The sequence below is a fragment of the Pseudoliparis swirei genome, chromosome 12 (assembly GCF_029220125.1).
Source record: "Pseudoliparis swirei isolate HS2019 ecotype Mariana Trench chromosome 12, NWPU_hadal_v1, whole genome shotgun sequence".
NCBI classification, from domain to species: Eukaryota; Metazoa; Chordata; class Actinopteri; order Perciformes; family Liparidae; genus Pseudoliparis; species Pseudoliparis swirei.
In genome coordinates this window covers 11,702,770-11,729,754 of record NC_079399.1, presented here as the reverse complement: position 1 = coordinate 11,729,754, position 26,985 = coordinate 11,702,770, and the positions used below count along the sequence as shown (strand labels likewise).

Here is a 26,985-nt window from a genome sequence, read left to right as displayed (position 1 = left end):
CAAAATGAGCTGCTGATCATGCACCAGACTCCTATAAATGTAAGTTAAGTGGAAGAAATGTGTTAAACTACAGTGAGTTTGAGCTGTAAAATTGCATTTTAAATGTATTTTGTTTCATTTCTTTAGTTTCATGTAGATTTTGTCTATTATTAAATGGTCTTTATAATTGACTACTGATCAAATATCTTGAAAATATGAACCTAGATTACTGTTGAGCAGCTGCCAGTAAACGTTGCTGGACTCAAAGAGAAGCTGCAGTTATTGATCATTGCAAGCGTTCAGGCTGCTCACACTGACATCACTGGTCAGTGCAGGCACACAATAATTGTCATCTTTAGGTTGAATTCAAAATCTTTGTATTTGATGTGATTATCACACTCAAACCCTCCTCTTTGTGCACGTTTCAAACCGGGCTTGTGGATATTATCGGAATGGAAGACATCATTGGGATTCGGGTCTGTGTGGGGTCAGAGGGGGGAGCTCCACAACGGAGGGATTCTCTCACTGACTGTTATGACCCCACACTGTCAACAGAGCATATTACTGTCTCTGCATCAATGCTAAAGACACCAACTGTGTGCTCGTGTGCGGTGTGTGAGGAGTGTTTTTAATAGACAAAACAGCTGCGACTTCAGAGTCCAACTGATGGTTGTGGTGAAGTTAGAGTGATTACGTTCACTATCTGTGTGTGTGCGTGTGTGTGTGTGTGTGTGTGTGTGTGTGTGTGTGTGTGTGTGTGTGTGTGTGTGTGTGTGTGTGTGTGTGTGTGCACGTGTGTGTGCATACATTTGCATTTGTGGGTGTCTCACAGCAGAGTGATGTGTGTTATCCATTAACGTAAATGGGGGAAATAATCTGAATGTAGGGCAGGGGGCTCAGTGAGGCAGGATGGGGGGTTGAGCTTTTCCACTCTCTCCTTCCTGGAATGTACTCCCGACCTCCACTACCCGACTCTGGATGCTTTTAGACTATGTCACCATCCAGCGCTGTCTTGCTTTAGTAGTATAAACCTATGTTATATTAAAGACCACTGCATGAGAACAAGTCCCTTTAGGAGGCAGATCTTGTCACAAGAAGCTGCCGCCAACTCCGGGCTTTTCTAGCCTACACAAATCCACGCTGACTGGATGTCTTGAAACCGCTGATTTGATTACGCATTTATGCATCTGAGCCAAAAGAAAAAAGCTGAACTTTTCCTGGATCTCCAGAATGTGAGACTTGGTTCTTGTAACTTTCTGTAAAGGTTCTCTGCGCCTGCTTCATAGTTACATAAATATATATATATATATACATATATATATATATATGTATATTACTGTTGTGAACTTCCTAACACAGACAGTTTTCCACAGGTGGTTAATGGTAGTTGGCTTACTGGTACCGTTCCCAACTCATACTCTTTGTTTGTCTGTAGACTTCAAAAGGCAACTTTGTGATTTTATAGATTTGATCTCTAGAAATTTACAAGACAAGAAAGTTAAAATATCCCCCATGTCTGCTGTATCTGTTCCAACACATGTGTTTATGTCTGCACTAATACTTGTAAAATAAGATAATCTATTTGTGCATTGTGTAGTAGAATTACTGTAAATCCATGGCTGTCTTGAAGGCAGTTATTCAATTGAAAACGTATGGCTTTTCTGTTTTGGGAAATTGTTGACTGTGATGTAAATTAGATTAGTTTATAGTCAATGGGAACTCTCGAAACCACTGGCATGCTCCTCTAAGCCTCCTTTAAACCACAGTTGCAGTGCATATTGTAACTCTCTATCACACACACACACACAGACACACACACACACACACACACTCACAACAAAAGCTAATAAAGTAGAAGAGAGGGGTTAGATTGCCAGAAAAGGCAGAAAAGGCCCACAGCCCAGACCGCCAGTCCCTTGATGGAGTTGACATTACAAAGCCTACTATGCGTAGACAAGGCGAGAATAAGTGTTAATCATGTCTTGCAATTAGATTTGTAGACACATTAATTTTCACAATGTGAGGTCAGGCTAGTGCATTCATTTGTGGGAAGATAAACACGGCTTGCCTCAGGTCTGGGAGGTGTGTCTCTCTCCGCCGTTACACTGTTACATCCTTATACTGTGCCATCCACATCGAAGCAATGCACAACTGTTGCTGTATATCGAATATAAAATCCATGTATTGCGTGTAGGGCTTTCAAATGTGCACAAAGATTCTCATACACAACTCAATTGAACCCAATCAGCTGCTGTCAGCCGGATACTGTTACAGTGTTACGCTGAGGGTTCAAGGAAAGAAAGGAAGCAGAGAGGAAAGGAATGCAATCTCAACACCTTCAGCTCAAGTAAGGGGTGGGAGGCCGCCGGTGGGTCGATTGTGGGTCTCCCCCTCCTCTCCCCAGCAAAGTGTCGGTGAGCAAGGCACTGAAAAGGCACTGAACCCTGCTTCGGCCAGGCATCCACAGCCCACTGCTCCTTAATAACTAAGGATGGGTTAAATGCAGAGAACTAATTTCCCCTTGGGGATTAATAAAAGTGTATATTCTATTCTGCCCTATTCACCTTGCATGTTGTTAGCTCGGTATTAAAAAAAGATTTGTGTGTGTGTGTGTGTGTATCAAGTGAATGTTGCGTCTCCAACAGCGCTTTAATGTTGTAGATTAAGTACGCTGTGGCTGTGTGCTGATCGAAACCAGACGCTTTAGCTCAGAAACATGCCCACATATGCCAGCACATTGTTTCAATGCACTTTATTTAAAAATGATATAGATCCATTTAGGAGAAAATTATTCTCCAAAGGGAGATATAGAGAGTTTTGTTCCAAATCAAATATCACAATGTATGCCATCTTCTGTCATAAGTGTGTGTTTCACACACTTTTTTTCTTCTCTCCTTTGTCGTCTATGAATATTCATATACAATTTAGATGAGTGCCACCACAGTCGAGGCTTGAGCTCACAGAACGGTCATAGTGGCCGTATTTATTCGAGCCAAATTCTCAGAGAGCGAAAGCAGACCGATCATAAAGAAAAGCCCTAAAATATTGACCCAGGTCTGATCGCATCTCGGATTTAGCATAGTTTAATGTTTCATTATACCCCTCTGGCGTACAGGCTGTGTCCCAACTGTGCTCTGCATCGGTCAGCACATGGCCCACAAACAGACACATACACACACACACACACACACACACTCTCTGGCCTGCAGAGTCCAGTGAAAACAAAGCTGGGCTCTGCCAGTGTCAACACGGCTCATTATTACGGGCACTCTTTCCCGCCTCGTGTCTTCGCCCCCCGCGGCGGCCCAGGGCCCTGAGAGGTACCGCGCTGGCACCGGTCCCATTTCGTCGAGTTATATTAAGACTCATTTGCCATGCGTTGATGTGACTGACATTATAATGCAGCCTGCAGAGTGTGATTTATGTCCTTGGTTTCTCTCCCTTGCACTCCTCTTTCTCTCTTTTACTGCTTCAGCTTTTACTGCTCGGCCTCTTAAGTGTGGTCTGCGGCCGTTTGCTTCGAGAGGTTTTAGCTTTTTGACAATTATTTTTAGATAAGCAGCAGTCAATGTACTATAATGCACCAGCTTCTGCCAACAAAGTAAGCCCATAGAAAACATAACAAATGGCTGTTTAGAAGGATATATATCATAATGTTGAATGGGTGTGTTGGACTGTGCGTGTGTCCGTGCATGTATCAGGTGACCTTGAGTGTTCATGAGCTTGTGTTCCTCAATTATACGTCTCTTAATTTTTCATAAATGTAAAAGAGTGTGTGTTGCATCATGGCGTCTCTCAGCTGTGACCCTGGGTCACATGTGCAGCCAATTAGGGCCAATCAGAAGGCTGTAATCAGGGTGTGGCGTGGGGTTGGTGGCAGCGTGGCAGAGGGGGAGTTTTAAGACCCGTGATTAGTGTGTCAGACTGATGAGGAAGGACAGGGGAGGCTGCCAGGCCCAATCAACTGCCTTCATTCCTCTGCGCTCTTCACCTCCACACATGGAGCAGCTTTGTTTATTTTGTTTGTGCCAACCAGATCGGAATAAAATGGAGTTTAAAATGCTTGTGTTTTTAATTTAGGCAACACATTGGTGTGGTTTGCCACATGAGATGATGCAATTACAGAGCGGTATTTAAATGTAAGAGTGTACTTTTGTACAGCTGGCAACTCTCCCAACACGATATGAATCCTCCTGCAGTGTGGTGAGCCCATCGAAGCAGATTAAAACATAGTCTGCATTGCTCCATACAGTTCTCGCTGCACAGTTGTACAATGTGATTTAATGTATGGCAACATTAATTTGAGATCACAGTCCTATTGCAGTAGGGACAGTTGTATTGTCATTGGAGTCTTTACAGGTTTTTTTAGTTGGCTGTGTTTGAAATAATATGTTAAATGTAAAATAAGATTTAAATCCCGACAGTCTTGCTGTGAACCGTGAACTGAAACGGTTCCTTATGTTCATCCGTTTGGGCTTTTCTTTCAATCACAGCTCAAACCACAACTGCTGCAAGTTCATGTCTTTGGTACCAAAATACCAAAGGAAAAAAAAAGATTTTGCAAAATGCAATAAATCTTATGGCGCGAGATAATCAGACTGAATGGTAACTTCATGTACAACCAACTTTTATAGCTGCATCATCAACATTTGTGGTTTCTTTTCACAAATGTAGGAAGTAGACTTGCTTCCTGTAGTTCAGGTGCACCACGCAGCATCTAGTCCCATCAGTTAACTGCTCAGTGGAGGCTGATTTCATACCCATGCATTTTACTCCTCACCAATATTTCCCACCAGTTAACAATTTCAAACACAAACACTGTATGTCATGAAATGATCTCTACAATAAACATCAGTAATCTTCCTGCCCAGTCTTTTCATCCTTGCCTGCACTGAGTCCAGGGCACATGTAGTTTCCAGCGCAGGAAGCTTTGTGAGGTCTGCTCCGCTTCTTCCTGCACTTTGAATGACTCTTGGACCAAAGCCAGAATGCATCTCTGGAAATATGATCAGTGTGGTTTATTCATTGGCCTTTATACAAATGGTCCATTTTTATCCTAAATCACATGGCACCGTTTGCCTACTTGCGCCACTGATGTCAGCGAAACCAGGCAGCAGATTATTCTTCACTGCCTGTTGGTTTGTGGGCAGCAATTGAAATGCAGAAATACAGCTGGACAGATATTCATCTGATGAGCTGTAAATAACAGCTGATCTGACGAACATGGTGACCGGAGAGTGGCCCCGGCCGCCGAAACCACATGTGAGCGGGCAGGAATGCACGGCCCACTGCATTGTGGGTTTGTGTCTGTGGAGCAGCAGCGCAGACTCCCTGACTCACAGGACACTGTGAAGTCGGGGGGAGATGGGAAATGAGGGGTGGGGCGGCATAACTTTCGGGAAACAGAGGGCAAGGTCAGACGGAGTGTGTGAATCACAGCCATCATGCTGTCTCATTTATAGCTCCTCACTCCTCCATTCACTTCATACCTCCAATGAAAGATAGGCAATACAGCTCTGTGCACACGAGGGAGGAGGAGGTCTCCCCAAGAGGCAGGAAATCTGTTTTTGAGAGTTTATTTAATATTTACAGATGTACTGATATATCTAAGATAAACAAATGTTCGCGGATAATATTGGCTGAACATTTTAGTCAGGCTCTATGCACAGACTGCTATACGTGTCCTTTTAAAATTAGACATTGTCTAATTATCCTTGTTGTGTGTTTCTTTGTTTCCCTTGTCCCCAAACTCCCCTCCTTTGCTCCACCTTTCCTTCTCTTTGAAGTCCCAAAGAAGTTGCTCCAGGAGCAGGGACCCAGACCGCCGGTGTACCCCCCTCCACCCGGCGCCCATGACCCCAACATAGTGGGAGACAGCCCTCCGGAGGGGAGCTCAGCCCAACGGCCTGACGCTGTTCCAGGTGAGCAAAGTGAGGAACACATGCGGTTTTTTTAACTCTCTCACGCACACACACTCACGGCCTCCCATGGAGAGCAGTTAACACCAAACAGTCCCGCGGCCTCCCAGGCATCAAGAGAAACAGTAACTCAGGCCTCAAGTCAGGGCATATATGTCTGTGTATATAAAGTCACACGGGTTTAAATGTTTCCATATGTCTCCAAACAGAGCCATCGGTTTGGACCCTTTCTGATCATTGGTCTTAAAAACATACGGCTTTCCACGAGCCGATGACGTGACCACAGTCTAAATCAGTCTGCTATACTCTATAACTCCCATAGAGAGAAAGAAGGAGAAGACAATGAAATGAAAGAGCGAAGAAAAGAAAAAGAGACGCCAGCGAGGAAGGAAACTTACACAAAGCTTCATTCATGAGGGATGGTGGCCGGCGTCCAGCACACTAATTACTCTGCTCCGCTACCGGCACTGTACTGATTAGGAGGATGGACGGATGGATGAGGAGCTAAGAGAGGGAGCGGACAGGACATGTGTGCTGCGCTGCTCACAGCTCGTGGCGCATGAATGGCTTCGCTTCCTTGAACCGGCTTCAAACACTGCCCTTCAAGCTCAATCTAGAAGAACCTGTTTCTATCCCTGATGCACCAACAGGGGATGAAACATATGGAGGCGGAACAAGAAGCATTACACTGTAAATATAGGTATCCTGATTGTTTCGTTTCTCTTTGTTTATTTTATACTAGATTTTGTTATTTCTGCTTGTCCAACATGTCGGCAGTTTACAAAACAGCTGGGTCAACATTTTCACAACATACTTCTTAAAGGAATAGGGCGACACTTTGGGAATATCACTCAATGCCCTTTTTGCCCAAAAGTGATGCAACTTCAATTCTTGAGTCTGTTTACTTGACTCGCATATGTTTCTCCGGGTATGTATTGATGTTGTTAGTTATTTTTGTTTACAACAATTTAATATTGCGATATGATGCTTACATTGGGTTAAATATTTAAGCCCAATTTGTCATGGAAGAATTATCATATTAAATGGAAATTATCTAGTGGGCCGCATTTCCAACCTGACTTATTGTTGTCTTTGGAAACTTTAGGATCTTGTTTAGAATTTAAAATAAATTGTGAATCCGAACACCACTTGGCAGGCCAGGACCATTTTGCAGAGATGAATCCCCTCGTTAGAAAAGTAACATAGGTACAAGTTGTAAACCATATAAGTCTGTTGTTAACACACTCATGCTGAACACATGTATATCAATCTGTATGAGGCACATCGTGTTAAATTGTTCACCCCGTGTTTATTGTTAAAATAACATTGGATTGTTAAGATTTAATAAAGAATTTAAAAATTATAATAATTTCACCTGAAAATCCAAAGATAAACTCCTGCATTCCCATCATTGTATCAGTTTTTTTCTGCAACAGATTTCTATTGACAGTTTGCCGATTTCTACTTCCACGTTACTCGTGGTCTGTTGGCTGAATCAGAGCCGGTGTGCACCACAGCAGGCCAGGGGAAAACATTTACCTCCTCAGTAAGCAATTCCCATCGAAACTGCATTTATCAGATAAAGAGAGCCTGCCACACCGAAGAGACTCTGCAATTAGAGGTCATTGGTGTGTGTGACAGTTCACCAAAGCAAGCTCCCCTCCAGTGACACAGAAGTAAAGCATGTGAATACGACTGTGCACACAGTTCAGGCTCAGACCGTCGAAGGGAATACTTCAGTCGTTACATATCCAACCTAAACACTTCTTCAGGGTAACTGGATGTGACGACGCTAAGAAACACTTGATTAAATCTCAGTGATCTCTCTGCTGATCTCAGCTCCTCTAGCTCTGATGTTGTTCTATAAATATATTGTTTTCTGTGCTTTTGAAATGTTGCCAAAGTGCAAACTTTTCCCACGTGTTTGTCTGTTCTCTTATGACGAGTCAGAATGAGTTTCACAGAAGCGGATGTTGTGTTATCTTCTGCATCAAACAGCTCTCTGTGAACACGTGTGCGTGTTCACGCGTCGTGCTTCTTATTTACAGAAGCCTTTCTCCGAAAATCCCCCAAACCGCTGAGAGACTGCAGATGACTCACCGGTAGTCACGATACCTCAGAGACCATACACTCTGACTTTACTGTAAATGAGTCGTGATCTGACTGTACACACTGCACGCTGCTCGATCTCAGAGTGTCGTCATGGACAACGGGAACTTTTCAAAAACATCTGTGTCTAAATAATGAATTGAAATGCTAAATGAACGCAGTCTGCTTCGTGTTGTTAAACTGAACTGTTCTGCTTTTGCAGATCGGAAGAAGGTTAGGGAGACGAACCCCCACGAGGAGAAGTTTTCAGAAGCTGGAGGAGGAGGAGGAGGAGGAGGAGGAGGTGGAGGAGAAGGTGGAGGAGAAAGTGTACTGCGGCCCCCGAGCATGAATCCCATCATCAACTCCACCTCTAGCACCAACATGGCCCTCATCAGCAACGCACTGGCAGCCTACACTTACATATCAGGTAGGCACGATTCATATGATCTCGTGTGACATCACGTCACATGAGTAGCCTAAATATGCAGGTAAATAAGTGACCTCTTTTCACTTCAAAGGGAAAAGATGAAATCCCACCACAGAGATCATTATTAGTAGAGAATAGAGCGGGATCTTAAAATGTAAGTATTGCAGAGTGTGGTTTCATTTGTGTGGCAGCCATCGTTTTACTGACTGAAAGGTATGTCAATGTGGTCAATGTTTCTGTTTTATGACCTCAAATAAACCGTTTATACATAATGAAATGCATAAGTCATGCAGTCAAATAAACTCAACTCCCATTCCACATTAACATAATGTGAAAGCTCAGGTTTATACTTTAAAAAAATTCTAAAATGTTAAATCTGCTAGAAAATGTCATTTATATCATGCATTTTATCGACGGATATTACACCAACCGACATAATGCATGACCTTGAAATGTGATCTGAGTCACTGTGTGTGGCCGGGTAAAGGTGTGAAGGCATGCAGGATGCGCCAGTGAATTGAATGTCAGAGAGAACTGTAACACACGATAGTTTTAGGTCGAAGACGAGCAAGACAATAGAACCTGGAGGAGCTGGAAGGGTCTATGAGCACGCATGGAAGCAAAGAGAAGTTACAGTAATCAAGCCTGACAATGCTACTAGTTTTAAACAGAAGCAGTGTAGATTCATTCCTGAGCTGTACGTCTGCAGGCAGTGTGCATCAAAGTGAGGGAGACATCAAGTGGAATAATTCATAAAAGGGCAGTCTGAAAACGTCAGTCACGAGATCCTGTTTTCTGAAAGAAATCAACTAAACTTCTCATCTCTGTCTTTCTCCCCGCGAACAGACCACCCGGAGAGGGCGGCGCTCTTCTTCGTCTGCGGCGTGTGTTTGGGCCTCTTCCTCACACTCTTCGCCCTGGTGGTCCAGATCTCCTGTCGCACCGACTGCCAGCCCCGTCAGCGGGCCCCTGCCAAGAAACGAGCGCGCCCCGCCGACTCTTCCTCCGATTCCAGCGACTCGGACTCGGACTGGGACACCACGTCGGATCTGTCGGCGCGGCGGCACCGGCGATTCGAACGCACGCTCAACATGAACGTATTCACGTCGGCGGAAGAGCTGGAGAGAGCGCAGAGGCTGGAGGAGCGGGAGCGCATCATCCGAGAGATCTGGATGAACGGGCAACCTGACATCCCCGGGACGCGGAGCCTCAATAGGTATTACTGAGGCCTGCCCAGGATGACTCTATAAGAAGCCTGCTTGGCTTGAACGACATTCAGGATGCACTCGAGTTGGAAGGGGAGAAGAGACGTGGCCCTCATGAAGCTTTATAAGCACGCATGCAAACTGTGGACTCACACTGACGAGAACAGTTGAGGGGAGTGCAGACTTGGGAAGAAGGTTATTTCCCCTCTGCTGGTTTGCATATTCCTCTGGGTATCATAAGCTGTGTACCCCATTCAGTCAGAGAATAAGCTCCCAGCTCACCCCTTTCTGCCGGAAGCGAGGGGTGAAGGGCTACACTGCCTTGCCCGTGACCTCAGCAGGCCCTTTTGAAGTGGGGGTTTATGGGTTAGCTGCCTTAGACACACACGGGCCTGTAGAAACGACACAAGGACTGAAGGACCGAGGCCTCAGATGGGTCCGTTTCATACACAACGCGAGTCGCCAGCAAAAGACTGTGACACTTGGAGCTTTATGCTCGGCACCCTCCAGTATTTAAGTGGGGACTGCACCGAGGGGCGGCAGAGAGCAGAAAGAAGTGTACTATGGGATAATGTAAGACAATCTTTCCACAGTGAATAACCACGCTGCCTTTTTAAACTTTATAAAAACCAAAATATATTTGTGGGACATTCATCTCAACCCTTATGAAATCTATTTTATAATATTTAATAGTTTATTGATGTTGTGTATTTTTGTTCTCAAGTATGGTTTAATATGAGATTTTTTTTCTACTTGGCGAAGGTTGTCTGGCACCTCAGGGATGCAATCCTAGTGTTTCTGTGTTCGGTTGATGTTGTTGCTTCCTATGATGGGGATCAGCCCATTTAAACAGCTAATGTCAGCATTTAAAGAAAATAATTAGGAATATCATATATTGAGCCTCAAAGAGGTTTCGTGATTTAACCTTATTTTTGATACGGTATGTTTAATTCACAGTGCAGTAACTTTTCTAGCTAATAAGTCACTGTTGTCAAGAGTGCAAAGTCCAAGAACTTGTCAAATGAGCTATTAATTAGATATCCTGAATTTATCTTACAGTTGCTTTGCTGAAATGGAGCATGTGTCCAATCTGTCTCTGACACGCTATGCACTTGCTGCTCTCCCCAGATGTATATGTGCGAAGCCAGAATTAGCCAATTTTATACCAGCAAATTAGCTAGAAATCATTTTCTGGTCCTTGCGAAATGTCAGGTCTCGTGTCAACCGTGCCCTTAGTTTAAAGGTACCAGTGCGAAGCCAGATGCTCGTGGTAATCGCTGCTCATGGCCATCTGGAGAAGGAACCAGCACTGAAAAAAGGTTCACAGTGGACATGCAACCTGCGTCTATAAAATCATGTTGCCAGTTTATTAAAATAAGCTATTGTAAATCCAGCTGTCTGTGCTGCCTTGGATTCAAGCGTGGAATAATTATAGTTTTCATAAAAGCTTGGTATTTTCCTGACGGAGAGTTTAATTGAGCATACACAGGACATTTTACGGTCATCCACCTAAAGACTGCCACTCTATATAATTTATATAAAGACAGTTATTGTGCTTACATTTGAATGAGGTTAAAATGTGCTGATAGCTGGTAAAGTGAGACCAAAACATGACCCCTGTGCTTGGAATAAACTGTGTTCAAAATAACGTGCCCACTGTGTTGTTTAATCTTGCACATTTTCTTCTGAAATTATGTTTTGATTTTTAAATGTCACCTTGATGTGCACAATGCTACTATTAAAAGGTCAGCACAATACTTGCTACGAAATAATTAACTGCTCGAACTCATAATAATGTCATACTACAACTATAGAGTTGACCCAATGTACAATAAGGTATCCATAAACTCGCAAGACGTGAGTTTATGATGACGACCTGTCGGTCAGGGAGACCAGGAGGATTTATTGGTGTTGATCGCCCCCTGGTGGTAAAGTTGGAGCACTTCAGTTTGTGTAATTTAAGATTTAAGACACCAATTATCATACTTATTGATGGCTATTGCCAATTTTCTTCCTGATATAAATGATATAAGTGGTTGTAGCACGTAAGCTTCTACATTTCTATGTGAAAACAACTCGATGTTATGGAGGATATGATATATTTTATTTATTTTTATTTTTTATATTTGTCAATATCGATTTATTTTCACTCTGAATATGTATTTGTTTCATATGTTTATAATATAAATATATATTTATCTTTAGTTTCGTAAATATTTGTATATTACTAATGTACGTTTTAATTTTTGGGAAACGCTTGCTGTCGGGCCGTTTCCATGGATACCACAAACTTACCCGACACAAACGAAACTGAAAACCTCTGTCGGACCAAATACTTTCAGACCAGAAATGTCTTGGAACTGGAATAGCCACGGACTGCCATTTTTACCAGGATACACGTTTCGGGATGTAACGGTAAGAATGTAACGTTCATGTTGAAACATTAAACAATAAAACTAAGTTCGTGAGGTTATCTTCATTGAAAAGTTGCGTTACGTTTCACTAACATTCGTCAAATGTAATCAATCAGTTAACGTTAATCTTATTCACAAGGAACGTTACTTTTCTCTTTCTGTAATGCAAATGACATTCCTCCAGTCATGTCGAAAGTGCTATTCAGGTCTGACCTCGGATGTTAACAACTTAAATCTGAGATGGAATAATGTGCGTTGCATTATCATGTACAGGCGTTACGATCCCGTCCACCTCTGTACCTCACACCATGAGAAATGCCCTTTGGATGTAGTATAATGTACTAACATTTGTATTTCTATTGTGATTTACCAGAGCTAATGTTGGACTCTTTAATGGAGACATGTCATGCTAATTTCCAGGTTCATACTTGTATTTTGTGTTTCTGCTCGAGCATGTTTACAGGCTTGATTGTTCAACGAACTCTTTATTTTTCTCATACCGTCTGTCTAAATATTCCAAGATATTATATATATATTATGTTGCGAGGCAACAGCTTAGTTTGATAATATTGGCAGAGTGTATTTCTCCATGGATTGAGCGTTTTCAATGCTTTCACAGTCTTTGTAGAGCACTTACACCTGCTTTATATTTGCGTAGAACATCTCCCTTTTTACAACATGGGACCTTTATTGTCTTTCTCTGCAGAAGTCAGCCTTCCACCGTCCCCAGACACTGAACTACAGCAAAGGCTACGCTCAGGCCCATCGGCCCACTGTGGGTATTGGACAGGATCCCCTTTTGTCTGAGTTGATCCAGCAGGAGATCAATGAGCTGACCTTTGACACACCAGACATTACTTATGGCTCCTCTGACCAGAGCCTCGTCAACGACTTCATCCCAGCTTACGTGGCCCTTGACAAAAAGGTACGACAAGGGTTTTATTCATTATTTATTCATTATCATTTAGTCTCATAATAAATACAAAAAAGAAGCAATTACTTGTTTGTGTGTTCTGTACCATCCTCTCGTCTTGCAGGTGCTGTGCTACGACGCATACTTTCAGGAAACGGTCCTGTTTTCCCCGGAAGAGAAGTGCTGCGTGCGCCCCGTGGTCATTTACTACTACCTGGAGGATGACAGCATGTGCATCGTTGAGCCCAGAGTGGAGAACTCTGGCATACCGCAGGGGAAACGGATCAAACGCCAGCGGCTGCCCAAGAATGAGCGTGGAGAGCATTACCAATGGAAAGACCTCAATGTCGGCATGGACCTGGAGGTGTACGGGGTCAAGTACCACATCACGCAGTGCGACTCTTTTACGAAGGTAAAACATGCACTCATACGACATGAGTGCATTCTGTATATTTGTTATCTGTGTGCATGTCTTACAAAAACAAATATGGATGTGCGGATGTGTGTGTGTGTACATACACTGTGTCTCATTCATCATATGTAGGAATTCATGGAAAGTGAGGGCATTGTTCTGAACGACCCTGAGCCGATGCCGGTGGATCCCTACACCAAACGGCGAGAAAACCCTCCGCCTTCCCTCACAAAGGCCTCCGCATCCGACAACATGCACCAGTTCCTGACCATGGATCGTAAGGTAAAGGACATTTCCCCCATTCTAAACTCACCAGGTAATTCCTACATTTTCGGTGAAATTTATATTTCTTCTATTAAAGATCAATGGTGACACCTATTTTAAGATAATTGACATGTACAAAAGCAAAGTCAAGTGTTGAACTAAATGACATTCTTTCTAAATAAATAATCGTGTGACGTAATCTTCAATTTTGCATTCGGCATACCAATTCTAATTCAGGCTTTTCACCTCTTCTTGGTCAGGTGCTGCGTTTCTTGGCCCTGTGGGACGACACGGATTCTCTGTTTGGGGAGACCAGGCCGGTGACCATCCAGTACTACCTGGTGGACGACACGGTGGAGATCAACGAGGTCTACGAACGCAACAGCGGCCGATATCCCTTCCCCGTCATGATGCACAGACAGAAGCTGCCCAAGAAAGTCAAACCAAAGTTTGGTGAGCTGCAACGCTGTGTGGCTGTGTCACCGTTAGCTTTGTGTTCAAGGCCTTGGATCTGGTCCAGTGCTTTGGTCACATGTCTCTTTGTACCCAGTAACAATAACAGAGGGAATGCCTCTAGAAAATGTCTGTAATCTTTAAACCCGCATGACGCTCTGTAATCGAGTTCTGGTTATAATTAGTTTGGGTTAAAAAAGCACACTATTCCTTAAAATATGAAGATAATAGCAATACTTCTATTTCCATCCAGAGAGCTTTCCCAGCTGTGTGCTGGAGGTTTCAGCGGCGGAGGTAGACGAGTACTACTCCCCCAAAGACTTCCAGGTGGGTGAAAAGATAAAGCTGCTGGGCCGTCGCTTCCTCCTGTATGACTGTGACGCCTTCACGAAAGAGTATTACCAAAAGAATCACCCTGACCTGGAGGTGAAACCCATCGAGGTACCAAAGAAAACAGACCTGCTTAAGGAGAGGAAGAAGGTAAGAAGTGGAGTTGGATCTTCACGATTATGAACCCCTCGTCTGTTCATGTTTCCATGTTTATTCATTGTATAAATCTGTGTTTGTTTTACTGTTGTGTATTTTCACGCGTCTGTGGCTGCGATGACCTTTCAATTTACCTCTGTAGATTAATAAATTAATCTGTCGATCTTTCTACAGGAGATTCCTCCTTTTAATGGTTTTGGTTCAGCTGAAGACTCTCTCCAGAATTGTTTATCATTAGTTCCTAGGCCTGCCAAAAAGAATGTGGTAAAGATGCTGGAAAACGAACAAAAGGTGTTGCGCTACAGCGCCCGGCTGGTGAGAGAATGTTTGTTTTGCTTCTCTGACCAAAGCTTCGGAATGACTGTTGGTCGGTTGGATGTATTCACAAGTTATTAATGTTCACCAAAACTCAAAGCCAATGACAACCAACCAGATTACGTCTCACCTTGCTGAAGCTGTTCTGTCACCGACATTCCAGGACTCCCAGAATCCCGGAGACGAGGACCGACAATTCATACTGTCCTACTTCCTGTCCAATGACATGATGAGTATTTTTGAAAAGACCACTCGCAACTCCGGGATCATCGGTGGCAAGTTCCTGAAAAAAAAGCGCATCCTCAAGCCGGGCTCCACGGTCGACAACTCTGAGTTCTACTCTCCTGCAGACTTTGCTATTGGAGCCACGGTGGAGGGTAACATTCACCATCTGTATTTATGAATCTGTTATGTCTGGATTTATAAAATGAACATTTTCCTTAAAAAACATTTTCTCCCAGGAAAAGGTATGAGTGTATAACTCATGGTGCTACCGAGTTAAAGTACAATCATTAGCTGGATGAAAAAGAAAAAAGAGCAGCCAAACTACACACGTCTTCCTAGATGCATTAAGCTATAATATATATATAATTTTTTTAATGTTTTAATTTAAATTATATTTACCAGATTGATAGAAAATAAAACCGAGACGCTCATCACACTAATTCCTTCGCTCTCCTTGGTCTGTTTTGGTAGTTTTCGGCCACCGCTTCGTGTTGACTGATGCTGACCGCTACGTGCTCAAGTACCTGGAGGCCAATGCAGGACCGATCCCGCGCCAGACACTTGATTCTCTGCGCCAGAAGCTGAGCGTGGGGACAGCAAATAACCAGCCAGCTGACCAAAATGGTAAAAAAAAAATCTGACCTGCCATTTGAAATAACAGTGTGACCCTGAACTTTCCAGTAGATGTCACTTTAAAAATATTTGTTGACTGTTTTTTGCCCATTCTTTATCAGGTCATGATGTAGCAGAGCCATCTTCATGATGTCAGGGAAGGTTGGATTGCCTCAAGAGTTCACACACACAGACTACGAGACCAAATGAAAGCCGTTGCTGAATATTTCTCAACATAATAAACAATTGCCCGCTATCAAACTAAATTGTCATTTCATTTTTCTCCATTTCATTTGGAAGATTTCTCCTCACAACATTTCCTCTGTTTTTCTTTGAGGCCACATTTCCACCAATTCTTTCTCTAATGTCTCTCTTATCTCGTGCTTCTATTAGTTGCTTTCAGGGTGATATTATTAATGTGTCTCTCAATGTGGGCCTTATCTCACTGGCCTTGGCTCACCTCTTGAAGGGGCTCCTGAAGAAGCTCACAAACCTCTCCTCTCCCCTCCCTTCTGATCAACTATCTAAGCTCTTTCCAAATCCGATCTCTCCTCTTCTTCCTCTCCAATCAGCTTTTAAGAAATTTTCAATTCAGTCATCAAAAACAATTAGCACCATCTTGATTTCACAAAAACCAGACCTTAATGACACTCTGGCAAAATGAAACATAACTGACCTCTTGCAGCAGCTCTCTGACTCCTCTGTCTTTGTCCTGTTTGACCTTCCTTAGTGACATCCTGCATTGACCATGACATCTCCATTGACAGAGACGTTCAGTGACTGGAGGTTTCGATTTGGAGATCGGCATTAATTTTTTTTCTTATAATTATGTTTTCGATTTTTTATCAGATTGTATGCTGCATCCAAACAAACAACGTTCACCGTTTCACGGAGTCCCACAAGGTTTTTTTTAGCTATTATACATTTTACCTTGCTTCTTTTTCCTTTACACTCCATATCAGAAACACTTCATAAACTCTCATTGTTGTGACACTAACTATCAACTAACCAAACAAATAAAAACACCAAAAAACCAAAACTCTGTAAAATAAAAGCATGTCTTAAAGACATAAAACAATGATGACCTGCAACTTCTTGATGACTTTAAGACAAAACAACCAATTTTAATCGAGATCAATTATCTGGAGAGAGATTGATTCTCTCTGGTGATTCTCCCTGGCTGGCAATTGCACTGGCATCCAACACCACTGTAAAGAATCGGGCGTTGTCTTTGATAACTGTCCTTTAACTCCCGTCAAAAAAATCAAATTCATCATTCAAAAAATTTCAAAAAAAAACAAAAAAAAAAACAAAAAATCTCAAAAAATGCAAAAATCGGTGTTCATTGGTTCGAGACTGGATTACTGCAACTCCTTCTTATTAGCAGGCTCTAATAAATCAGCTTATCTCCAATCAGTTGATCTCCAGCTCTGCAGCTGTTCTCACTAAAAAAAGAAAAAGATCAAATCTCACCTGCACACTGCACTGACTCTGCCCCAGTAAAATAAAATCAACTTTCACTTTTTATCTTAACTTACAAAGCCTTGATTGGTGATGCTCCATCATATCTTAATCACTGCCCACCCACTATTGCTATAGCCTCTCACTACTCAGAGAACTACTACTTGTAGTAAATAGTAGAAAAGAGCCTTAGGAGCCTGCCCAGCCTGCCTTGAGTTTTTAGAGAACCAGCTTCTCCTTCAGTCCATCCAATTTCAGAGCTCACCCCTTTCACAGACAGAGTACTTAAAGACCTCCCTAAGACCTTCCTCTTATAGTTATAGTTAGGGCTGAAGCCCCTGGTCCAGCCCCTGATGCATCTATGAGCTTATATGCTTGGGGGACGTTTAGGCTGGGGGGATGTCTTAGGTCCCTCTTTTTCTCTTCTCTTTTTTTTTTCATCTCTCAATCTCTTTCAATCAACTCTGCTTTCTACTGGAGTCCCCTCTTCCTTTCACTTTCCCTCATGGGTCGTGGCCCGGACCAGATGGGCCATCATCTGCCTGGGATCGTCTGGGTGATCTGTTCCCTTTCTGCTCATCTACTACTGACACTGCTGTGACTCTCCGCCCTCCTCCCTCACCGCCATCTGCCTGATGGATCTCGTGATGGAGGATCCATCGTGAAACTATCTACTATATGCCTACTATACACTCTGTCATATTCATTATTAATATTTTATATCTAAATCTGTCCTTCTACACATTACATCATATCATCTGCATCTCTCCTCCAGGATCCTCCTCTCCTGCTCTTCTCCTCTTTTTTTCTTTTTTTTTTCCCCCCTTATTTTGGAGTTTTTTTGGTCTGGTCCGATTTTTGGGGCAGGGATGTGGTCTATACACAGATTGTAAAGCACTCCGAGACAAATTTGTAATTTGTGAAATTGGGCTATACAAATAAACTGAATTGAATTGAATTACACTGTTACTCTTTCCATTCTCAGTCTGACATTGCTTCCACATTTACGAATCCAGTCATTTTAAGCTGGCAGGTGAAGTGTCATTATGTTAATAAGTGTTTTAAAAGTGAAGAAAACTTTTACGAAAATCATAACAAAAATGAATACAAGGCCATCAATGACTAGTATTTGCCTATTCTGACATAACTTCAATAGAAGCTTCCCAGAAGGGTACGTTGGTAGATGACTCTTCAAAGCCGATGGAAAGAAGGCAAAAAGCTCAACAACGACTTAACTGCTTGACGACAGCATTACTGCCGCCCATGGCACTTATTGTTAGTCTCCCCTTGGCACTCGTTGGCTCGATCAATTTTTATATACACCGGCAATCAAGTAAGTACATTTCATCGAGAACACCATGTTCCGTCATCCACATAAAACAAGCAGAAGACCAGCGGGGACACGTTTAGGTTGCTGGACTCCTCCGTGCTCATTGGTCAAGTCCACCTGCATGATGCAATCATCTATACACACTGCCGTTTACTGTATTATGGAAGAACAATGAGAATCTGGGGTGGCAGGGGGGATTAATGTATTTGTAATGTAAGCATTTTCTTATTTAAGCAAAATAGGGAAACGTGTAGAAATGACTTCAGTCACAATATTTCAGAAAAATTATTTAATAAAGTAATAAAGAAAAAAATGGAATGGCATGCGGTAATATCCAACATATGTACTTAATGCTTATCTGTTAAGTGTCCTGTGATTAATTTAGGATTTTAAACAGACATTCATTGGGAGGAGCCCAGGTGACCACTCTATTGGTTGGCCAAAATCCCTTTTCAGACATGGTGAAGGGTTAATGTGAAGGCCAGCACACAGTACGCCTTTGTCACACCAAACCATACCATACCAGTAACATTGTCCTGCTTCAATGGGCCAGACTAGAAAACAAGCAAAGCCAATTCAATGAGAGCTGAAAACAGCTGTGACACCAGACAACACTAATCAGGACTTATGCATCGACACATTCAACATTGACACAGCCAGCAAAACGTGTGTGCCGCATACCGTGTTCACTTTACATTTGAATCATCCGACATACAATGGTGCTCCTTTTCCGTGGGATTGCAGGCTGCGTGGATGTATAAAAAAATACTGATAAGATGAAAAGAGTAAATGTCTGTTGGGCTCAAGGGATTTCCTTTGATTTCATTCTCCAGCATTGAAGCCTAAGTCTGTAGCAACTGAGCCCCCGTTACATCTCAGGACCCACTCAGCAAGAGGTTTGGTGGCCAGTGGCCGCCAGCTTTTCTGTTGTGGTGATGAGGAGGAACCTTGGCCAGGGCTACGGCCACAGTTCAGGCCACTACGTGTGCGATCTTAGGGGGATTTGAGTTTTTTGACCCGAGGAGAGGCTCCATTCTCAGCTTTAAGAACTCCATTTTCATGGTGACCAACTAGCGGGAGAGACAGAAGTGGGATGTCAGGATCTGTACGAATGAAGCGGATATCAAACATTCAAATGTTTCCAGGAGGAAATAATATGGTAATATTCTGAAACAGTTGTTGACTGACAATCTGTAACCATTAGGAGAAGACGAAGGTGATGAGCATCGAACGTGTTTTTACTCACGCGAGTCTCTCTTCATTGGCCGTAGGGGTTGCTTTGCGGCAGCCTTCTTGCGAACAGCCTGTTCGTGTCTGAACTCCCGCCAGCGTCTCAGCTGGAAGCGGATAAACTTCCAGAGTAGCCAAGATTGGGTCAAAGAAATCAGCAGGAGAACCGTCATCCTGAAGGGGCCCCGAGGCCAGAAGATTAGTGCAATTGTGTGCTTTGGAAAATGGACCTGACATTGCATTAAGTAAGGTCTGAACAACATTTCTTACATTTCTCAGGCTTTGAGAGTAATGGTTGCCATGGACAACAAGGGGACCACAGTTTAGTTTGGACCAGTCGCCCCGTTTGCAACCTGTGTTCAAGTAATCCGCTAGGTCTGTTGTCCGGGGCGAGGGTGCATTATACATAATACAAGTCATATTAAAAGTGCAATTGGAGTAACTCAAAAGTAAAGTACAAAGTCAAATATTTTAATAAAATTACTGTATGTTCAGAGGTATCTTTAAATAAAGTTATTAATAGTCATATGACTGCAAGTGAAGCAAATTGTTTTTGAGTATTGTTTTACTCTCCATGTCATATTTGGTCACTCGGTGTCAAATACCTGGCTAAAGCTGCTGAAAATGTTGCAGAACAATACATGAAGTCATGAAAACATGAAAACATCTGCACAACAAACTGCAGTAGATCGCTGGAGATCTTGGCACACACACTTTAACCTGCTGGAAATTCACTTTGGTCTCTGCCTTGTGTCTATATTTTGTTTCCTCTGTATATTTAGTGTCAGTATTAAGTATTGTTAGTGTTTTTTATTAATGCTCTAATGTGCACCCGCTACTGTGATCCTGAAATTTCCCCACTGTGGGACTAATAAAGGAATATCTAATCTAATAAAAAATACAAAAAATACATTTTTGAATGGGCGCCAACCATATTTTGATGATACGGTTGTTAGAGCAGTTGTAGAAAGTAATAGCAGTGCTTCAAGATCCTTCATTATCCACAGACGCTGGCATCGGTCGTTACCTTATCAGTACAGTGTTGAAGTTGCCCATCTCCCAGTCCAGGCCCTGGTTCTCACTACGAGCCAGACCAAACCCAACAGCCAGGAACATCAGAGTCAAAGTGACCATCCGGGTAAACACAAAGCCGATTGCCCATAGGTCAAACCTGCAGCACAGAGCAACGACAGTTGAACTATTCGTCATAGGAACATATCAATACATCTTGAAAGTCAAGCTAAAAGCTTGATCATTTAAAAGAAAAAAAGGAAACACTAAACAGTGAGGTTACTGACATTTTCTGATGGTTCTCATCAGTGAAGTAGAAGAGTCTGGCGATGTGGAAGCCCAGTTCTGAGACATACTGCAGGAAGAGGAGCACCACACCCACACGACTTAAACTAAACAAAACAAAAAGAAGCAGGCAAAGGAAATCATTGAGTGGGGAACATCCATGTAAGGGTGCTAAACAGTCATTTACATAACACCAGTAAAGCAGAGTAGTGCAGTGAAATATAGTGCTGCAGATACAGTTAAGGAGTAAAACTCAGCTCGATGGGAAGTCAACTCTCACTCTAAATGCATTTTTCCTTGACAAGTCTTTGAATTTGCAGGTTCTCAAAAAGAAAGCTTCTCCTGCTGAACACTTACTTTAACATATAGGCTGCAGCGATGTGCAGCAGGTACAGGCAGATGTACTGGAGCTGGCGAGAAATCTCCTCCTGAAAGATAACAAACAGCCGTCATTTGCAAAAGGTATCGCATTCTGAACTCCTTGAGCTTTTTGTTCTTCATCACACTCAGTCTAACGTGCATAAATGCGAAACAAACACTCGTCCCTGTACTTCTGTCTTTGTGATGACACTCATTGACAGAGCATTCCCACCTTCACAACTAATGAAATGCCTGAGCCCAACTCTTATTGTCACCGAAACCTAAATCTAAGTAGAACCTTAAAATCAAGTCTAACCCGCAAACAGCCAGTTGAAGAAGAAAATGTCCTCATTTCCCAAAAATGTCCTGACTATGACGGTCTAAAAGTCTGGGTGCTCATAAAGATAGATGTACAAGTACACACACCCCCACACACACACAGAACTCATCTAGTCACACTCCAAAGCCCATCCAGTTCCCAGGGCCTCCTTACTGACCTTGCGTACTTTCTGAAAGTAGAGCTCTGGCAAGGCATGGAGCCAGTAGGCCAGCTGAGTGAGGTAGAAAAACTTCACCTGAAACCTAGAAACACCGACCGGCAGAAGGGAAGTAAGAGAAGGGGATAAGGGCAAGAAGGAGAGAGAGTCCGTATAACTTAGACATCTGCCACAGTGACACACTCAGTTTGATTTGGCTCTCATGGTAAACAAAAGAAAAGTAAAACCTTTAAAAAAATAACTTTAAAAAACTGATCATCAGGAGACCCAGCAGAAATGTCCTTGTTTTTTTTTTTTACTGTGTTGAATTCATTCTTTCTGAATCCACTTTTAAAATCATTGCCTGCCCAAACTGGAGAGTATTTAGGAAAGGAACTCTCCTGCATATTAACATGGCTGGTTAGATTTGGCTTAGTGTGCATGTCACGAAGTGATGGTAAGCGACAAACTACAGGCGGTAGACCGAATCAGATTACCAACAGACCAAATCAGACAATTTGAGGCCCCAGAGTCCCGAGATCCACTGTGTATAAATTATTAAATTACAATATGAACTCCAGCATGTTCATAGGGGAACCCTGAGTAGAAATGTAGTTGTATTGTAATATTTAAGTCGAGATGAAGCTTATATAGTGCATAGTATAACCGGCCCTGGGGTAGAAAAAAAAATGTAATCTTCTCAAAACTATATATTAGATTTTTTGTTTTTATGAAAATATATTCACTAACAGAGCAAGTATCGCATCATTCATACCTGAGGTGTACATGGGGATAGTTCTCCCAAAGACTGCTGAGATGAAAGAGATATCCTTCCTTAGAAATCAAAGAAAAGAACACTTTATCCAGTCGGTCATTAGTGTGTGTGTGTGTGTGTGTGTGTGTGTGTGTAATACACTACTTCTTATTCTTGATATGCCTGAAGTAGTCACTGAATAATCTCACTCACTGTTACGAGGACGTAAAGGCTCCACACACTCGACACCAGGTGGAACACACACAGTTGACCCGACTCATTGAACTTGGTGTTCTTGCTCTTGGAGAGGTGGAGACGCCGGTTCACTTTCTGCAACATGAACAATACAAGAGATCATGTGAATGCAACTGGATCCAGGCATAATGGCTGGCCTGATGACAGCTGGATTTATCACGCACAAGGAGGTGTCGCAGTAAAAAAATAAAAAATAGGACAAGAAAAGATAGCAGATACTATTTATGTCTGGTACTAAAAAAAGCCTCCTCTGAAGTCTTCCTTTCAAGACACTTTGGAAACTGTGGTGTTGGTGCTAAAATAAAACCTCCTTCCTCCTCGCTGGCCTGTTTCTAAACAACGACACACTCATATCTTACGTATACGACATTCTACTCGTTCTTCCGAAGAGAACTGGAGCAATGCCAGCCTTATTGACTTAGTCTGAAAAACATTTTCCCTTTGCTTACTGTGGATGGGAGATCACTCATAACTCATTGTTAACATTTCATTTAAAAGGTTCCAGCATTTCTGAATCATTACCTAACAATATTTTTTAAGTGCCTTGGAATTTAGTATCAAGTCTAAAGCAGTGTTCAATTTGTACACAAGCCATTATTTATTTAAACAAATGCAATGCACATATAAATCAACAAACATGGATAATTATCCATTATAAATTCAGTTACACATTAGTAATGAATGTACACTTAGTTGGGTTTAAATTGAGCAAGGAAAATAAATATTTTCGGTTTTATCTGTATTTTCTTGGTCAATGATTGCCTTCTACTCATTTTATTATTTACTCTCTTGCCTTTGTATGTCCATCCCTGACTACATTTGAAGCCTAGAAGGACCTTGTTGTGTGTCGACCCTCTCGTGATGCATGATGCCGCGGTGACTAGGGACTTACATCCAGAAGATACTCCTGCACTACTGCATGGAGGATGATGGCGATGAAGAAATAAAAGAGGATGGTGGCAGAGTCCTTCCATCCGTTATGGTAAAACGTCACCTCGCCCTCTAAGCACACAAAGGAGGGGTCAACAACACACACACACACACACACACAGCACACTTTTAATCAGCTGTGTTAAACATCCTGGAGCAATGTAAACTCATTTTGATGTCACAATTCAGTGGCAGTAATAGGAAGTTATATGCAGGAAACGCAGAAGTGAAACTGAAATGTATCAACTGTAGGAGTAAAAAAAAAAAAAAAATCCGTGAATTAAAGTTAGTATTTAAGAATTCAATTCAGTTCAGTTTATTTGTATAGCCCATTTTCACAAATTACTAATTTGTCTCAGAGTGCTTTACAATCTGTACATATAGACATCCCATGTCCCAAAATCAGCACTGCATACCTGGTGAGAGTGTGGTGACATTGTACTGAGGCTGAATGAAGAGGATGGCCGTCTTGGCTGTTGCCTGAAAATTAGATGATATGGGAATTAGCATATGTCAGAGAACATCAAGAGGCCAGTCTTCAAGGTGTCATACAGTCTGTACAGTCTGTAGCAGGTGTACGAGTGTGTCGGGGGATAGAGAACGAGCCAGAATCCTAGCCTTTCAGAATATATCATGTCGTTTAGAATAGTGTCTGCCATTCCTCATGTGATATCATAACCTACTAGGAGCTGAACAATCTGTCTATGTTGACTAGGGATGTGGACGCTGTAACGGTTTCCCAAAATAGTTCATGAAAAGCAAGTTTCCTAACCTTGTTAGCTTAAGACCACTTTAACCGAGACAATGTGTCGCCCCTTGTCACAGGTCTCTGTGGCTGTGATGAGTTCAATCAAATGGAGATCTTCAGATTTTGAATATAGTTTTATCGGAGTAACTTTTGGAGGCCAAAAGAGAGAAATATATCCAGTATCTTGCAAGTTTAAATCATCTTCAATTATATTTTCAGTTAATTGAACAGTTTATTCTCTAAAAATGGTAGAAAATAGAGAAACATCCCAATCACTTTCTCAGAGCTCAAGGATTTTTATTTATTTTAAATAGCTGTTTTTGCTCAACCGGCATTATAAAACACAAAGTTATTAAAATTGTACCAATTTTCTTTTTTGAAAGGGAGAAAGGTAGCAAGTGCTAACATTTGAGAAGCTGACACCATATTTTTGCTTGATAAATTATTGAGGCATTTAAAAAATGGTCAACATTGTTCAGTTGATGAGTTGACTAATGTTTTTTAACGTTCATGGTAATGTAAAGTTGTGTATCAGATGTCTGTATGATACCATTTATCAACCGGTGAGCCCTCACATTTCTTCTGGGACTTGATATTAACTTCTCCTTACTGAGAGCCCTGAAGGGACCCAGTTTGGGAACTTCAGTGCAACAATTCAGTCACCAGTCATTCCTTGCAAGCCGAGGCTCCAGAAGATCTGTCAAGGTCAGACTGTCAAATTCAAGACCAGCTTGTAGCATGTTTGTTTTCTTTTTTCGTAAAAGAAAAAAGAAAAATAAAGAGGAAATCCCCTGCCGAGTTTCTACTCGGCCAGTTGTGTGATCTCAACCAGGGTTCCGTATTGAAACTTAGCTAAATAATTAAGCTCAAGCAAAAAGCCTATTTGGTAGCACGAAGAACAAGACATTCGCTTTTGAGAGACTCCATTAATAAAGTCCCTCAGGTCAGCAATCCTGAGGACGGCTGAACCCACAGAGAGCCAGCAGCAACAGCTCAAAGACTGAGACGTGGCAGTTAACTATCACTGTCAAGTCAGCGATGGGAAAGTCCCGCCACTTCCGTCTACGCTTTTCAAAATAAAACCCATCGCTGTCGGACGTCTGCTGAATCACATTCCAAGATACGGCGAAGCTTTTAATTTGAACGCTAAAAAAGCTTTAGCGTGGCTCCCTGTGGCAACTGACAATTCGTAGAATCAAAATGTTACGGCGGTCTGTCTTTGCTGGAACTGGAACAAGACAGCGTCAAAAAGGGGTAAAATGTGCATTTCACGAACATTAATGAGAAACGAATGAGTTATATTTGGAGATACATATATGGCTGTGCCATCAGATGAGTTTTCAGTTGCATCACGGTTTATTAAACTCCTTTTGAAATTAACTTTTAGGTAGCAAGGTTTCAAAATACCGACAACTTTGAACATATCACAGTTTAACTAACGTTAGCAATAAAGTAAAGTTGCTGTTTACACCCTGCTGTTTACAGTCTCTCAGTTTTACATCTTACGTTGCTATTTCGACTGCGAACGAAGCAACATTCATTGTTCATAAAACTTGTATTTCCCAAAAAAAGAAGAAAGAAAAGAACTGCAGCAAGCTGCCACCATATCCGCCGTACTGATTCCACTGCGAGAGAGCGAAGATGCAGTCTAAAAAGACATTGTTACAAAGCAAACGATAGTTTCGACCGAACGAGTTTCCACTTCGCACCAAGTTGCACCTTTGAACGTGCAGCGGGCTTGCCATCGCGAAACAGCTGAGACGAGGGAAGAAAGAATCCGAGTTGATCTCACCTCAAACATCAATCCAATCAAAATGAAAATTACGAAACTGAAGACGATGTCGGCATGGTTTTGAATTAAGAACTCCTGGCTGAAGAATGGATAACTCTTGTTTCTTCGGCGAAATGCCATGTCAACTCAATGCTGTTTTCCCTGCAATTTTATAAATCTGAATTTTTCTGACTACGAAGTTCAGGAGTTAACTTTCTCACTGATATACGCATGCGCAACTTCTTAAAGGGCGAGTGCCATAAATACCTTCTTCGAGGCCATCTAACCATTTACACAATAAGAGCAGTCGACTGTGACAAAAGGCCATTTCAACCTGAGCGGTCACCGGTCTTGGAAAGTAAGTATAGTTACTCAAGCACTGGCAGTACTTAAGTACTATTTTGAGGTACTCGCACTTCACTATCTCATTCGTATTTCCCATTTACACTACTTTTTAATCACTCCACCACATTAAGAGGCACATATTGCACTTGTTCCTCCATTACATACCTTTATTTGATAGCTTTAGTTACTAGTTACTTTACATAATTAGATAATTAATACAAATTAGATTTCATTTAATACACTATACTTATTTATTATAGATCGACTACCCACAAATATATGATTTCCTTGAAATTGGCTTCACCTGTACCAGCT

General features: G+C 42.1%; 3 protein-coding genes across 4 annotated transcripts in view; 2 read left to right on the top strand and 1 right to left on the bottom strand.

Annotated features, from left to right (window-relative positions):
* LOC130202758 (protein eva-1 homolog C) overlaps positions 1-11,268 on the top strand; it is a 69,166-nt gene extending 57,898 nt beyond the window's left edge. Inside the window, exons 6-8 of the mRNA XM_056428502.1 lie at positions 5,766-5,900; positions 8,209-8,415; positions 9,262-11,268. Of these exons, the coding sequence (XP_056284477.1) occupies positions 5,766-5,900; positions 8,209-8,415; positions 9,262-9,641 (722 nt within the window). The 3' untranslated portion in view covers positions 9,642-11,268. The remainder of the gene's footprint in view (positions 1-5,765; positions 5,901-8,208; positions 8,416-9,261) is intronic.
* Positions 11,269-11,682: 414 nt separating this feature from the next.
* efhc1 (EF-hand domain (C-terminal) containing 1) lies at positions 11,683-15,974 on the top strand. 2 transcript variants are annotated; one of them, XM_056428364.1, is made up of 10 exons: positions 11,683-12,035; positions 12,741-12,959; positions 13,072-13,359; positions 13,492-13,641; positions 13,884-14,076; positions 14,330-14,403; positions 14,737-14,877; positions 15,041-15,254; positions 15,574-15,726; positions 15,837-15,974. In XM_056428364.1, exons 1-10 carry the CDS (start codon positions 11,970-11,972, stop codon positions 15,863-15,865), a joined length of 1,527 nt encoding a protein of 508 aa, XP_056284339.1. In that variant the 5' UTR covers positions 11,683-11,969; the 3' UTR covers positions 15,866-15,974. The 2 variants fall into 2 exon arrangements, with proteins under 2 accessions (XP_056284339.1, XP_056284338.1); XM_056428363.1 differs by having other exon boundaries at positions 11,684-12,035; positions 14,330-14,556.
* Positions 15,975-18,779: 2,805 nt separating this feature from the next.
* Positions 18,780-26,508, bottom strand: tram2 (translocation associated membrane protein 2). Its single transcript, XM_056428789.1, has 11 exons — positions 26,347-26,508; positions 24,223-24,286; positions 23,769-23,878; positions 22,835-22,951; positions 22,643-22,701; positions 21,889-21,973; positions 21,389-21,459; positions 21,034-21,138; positions 20,763-20,906; positions 19,752-19,909; positions 18,780-19,575 (listed from the first exon to the last, which is right to left on the bottom strand). The coding sequence occupies exons 1-11, from the start codon at positions 26,464-26,466 to the stop codon at positions 19,499-19,501; spliced, it is 1,110 nt and encodes a 369-aa protein (XP_056284764.1). The 5' UTR covers positions 26,467-26,508; the 3' UTR covers positions 18,780-19,498.
* Between the last annotated feature and the right edge of the window lie 477 nt (positions 26,509-26,985).

What these genes read in the sequence shown, in the direction of transcription:
- efhc1 (XM_056428363.1), top strand. Translation starts at nt 11,970, where the DNA reads ATGTCTTGGAACTGGAATAGCCACGGACTGCCATTTTTACCAGGATAC. An exon ending in ACACGTTTCGGGATGTAACG is followed by an intron (nt 12,036 to 12,740) that starts GTAAGAATGTAA and finishes CTTTCTCTGCAG; the next exon opens with AAGTCAGCCTTCCACCGTCC. An exon ending in CCAGCCAGCTGACCAAAATG is followed by an intron (nt 15,727 to 15,836) that starts GTAAAAAAAAAA and finishes ATTCTTTATCAG; the next exon opens with GTCATGATGTAGCAGAGCCA.
- tram2 (XM_056428789.1), bottom strand. Translation starts at nt 26,466, where the DNA reads ATGGCATTTCGCCGAAGAAACAAGAGTTATCCATTCTTCAGCCAGGAG. An exon ending in TATCCCCATGTACACCTCAG is followed by an intron (nt 21,974 to 22,642) that starts GTATGAATGATG and finishes CGGTGTTTCTAG; the next exon opens with GTTTCAGGTGAAGTTTTTCT. An exon ending in GCTGCAGCCTATATGTTAAA is followed by an intron (nt 21,139 to 21,388) that starts GTAAGTGTTCAG and finishes TGTTTTGTTTAG; the next exon opens with TTTAAGTCGTGTGGGTGTGG.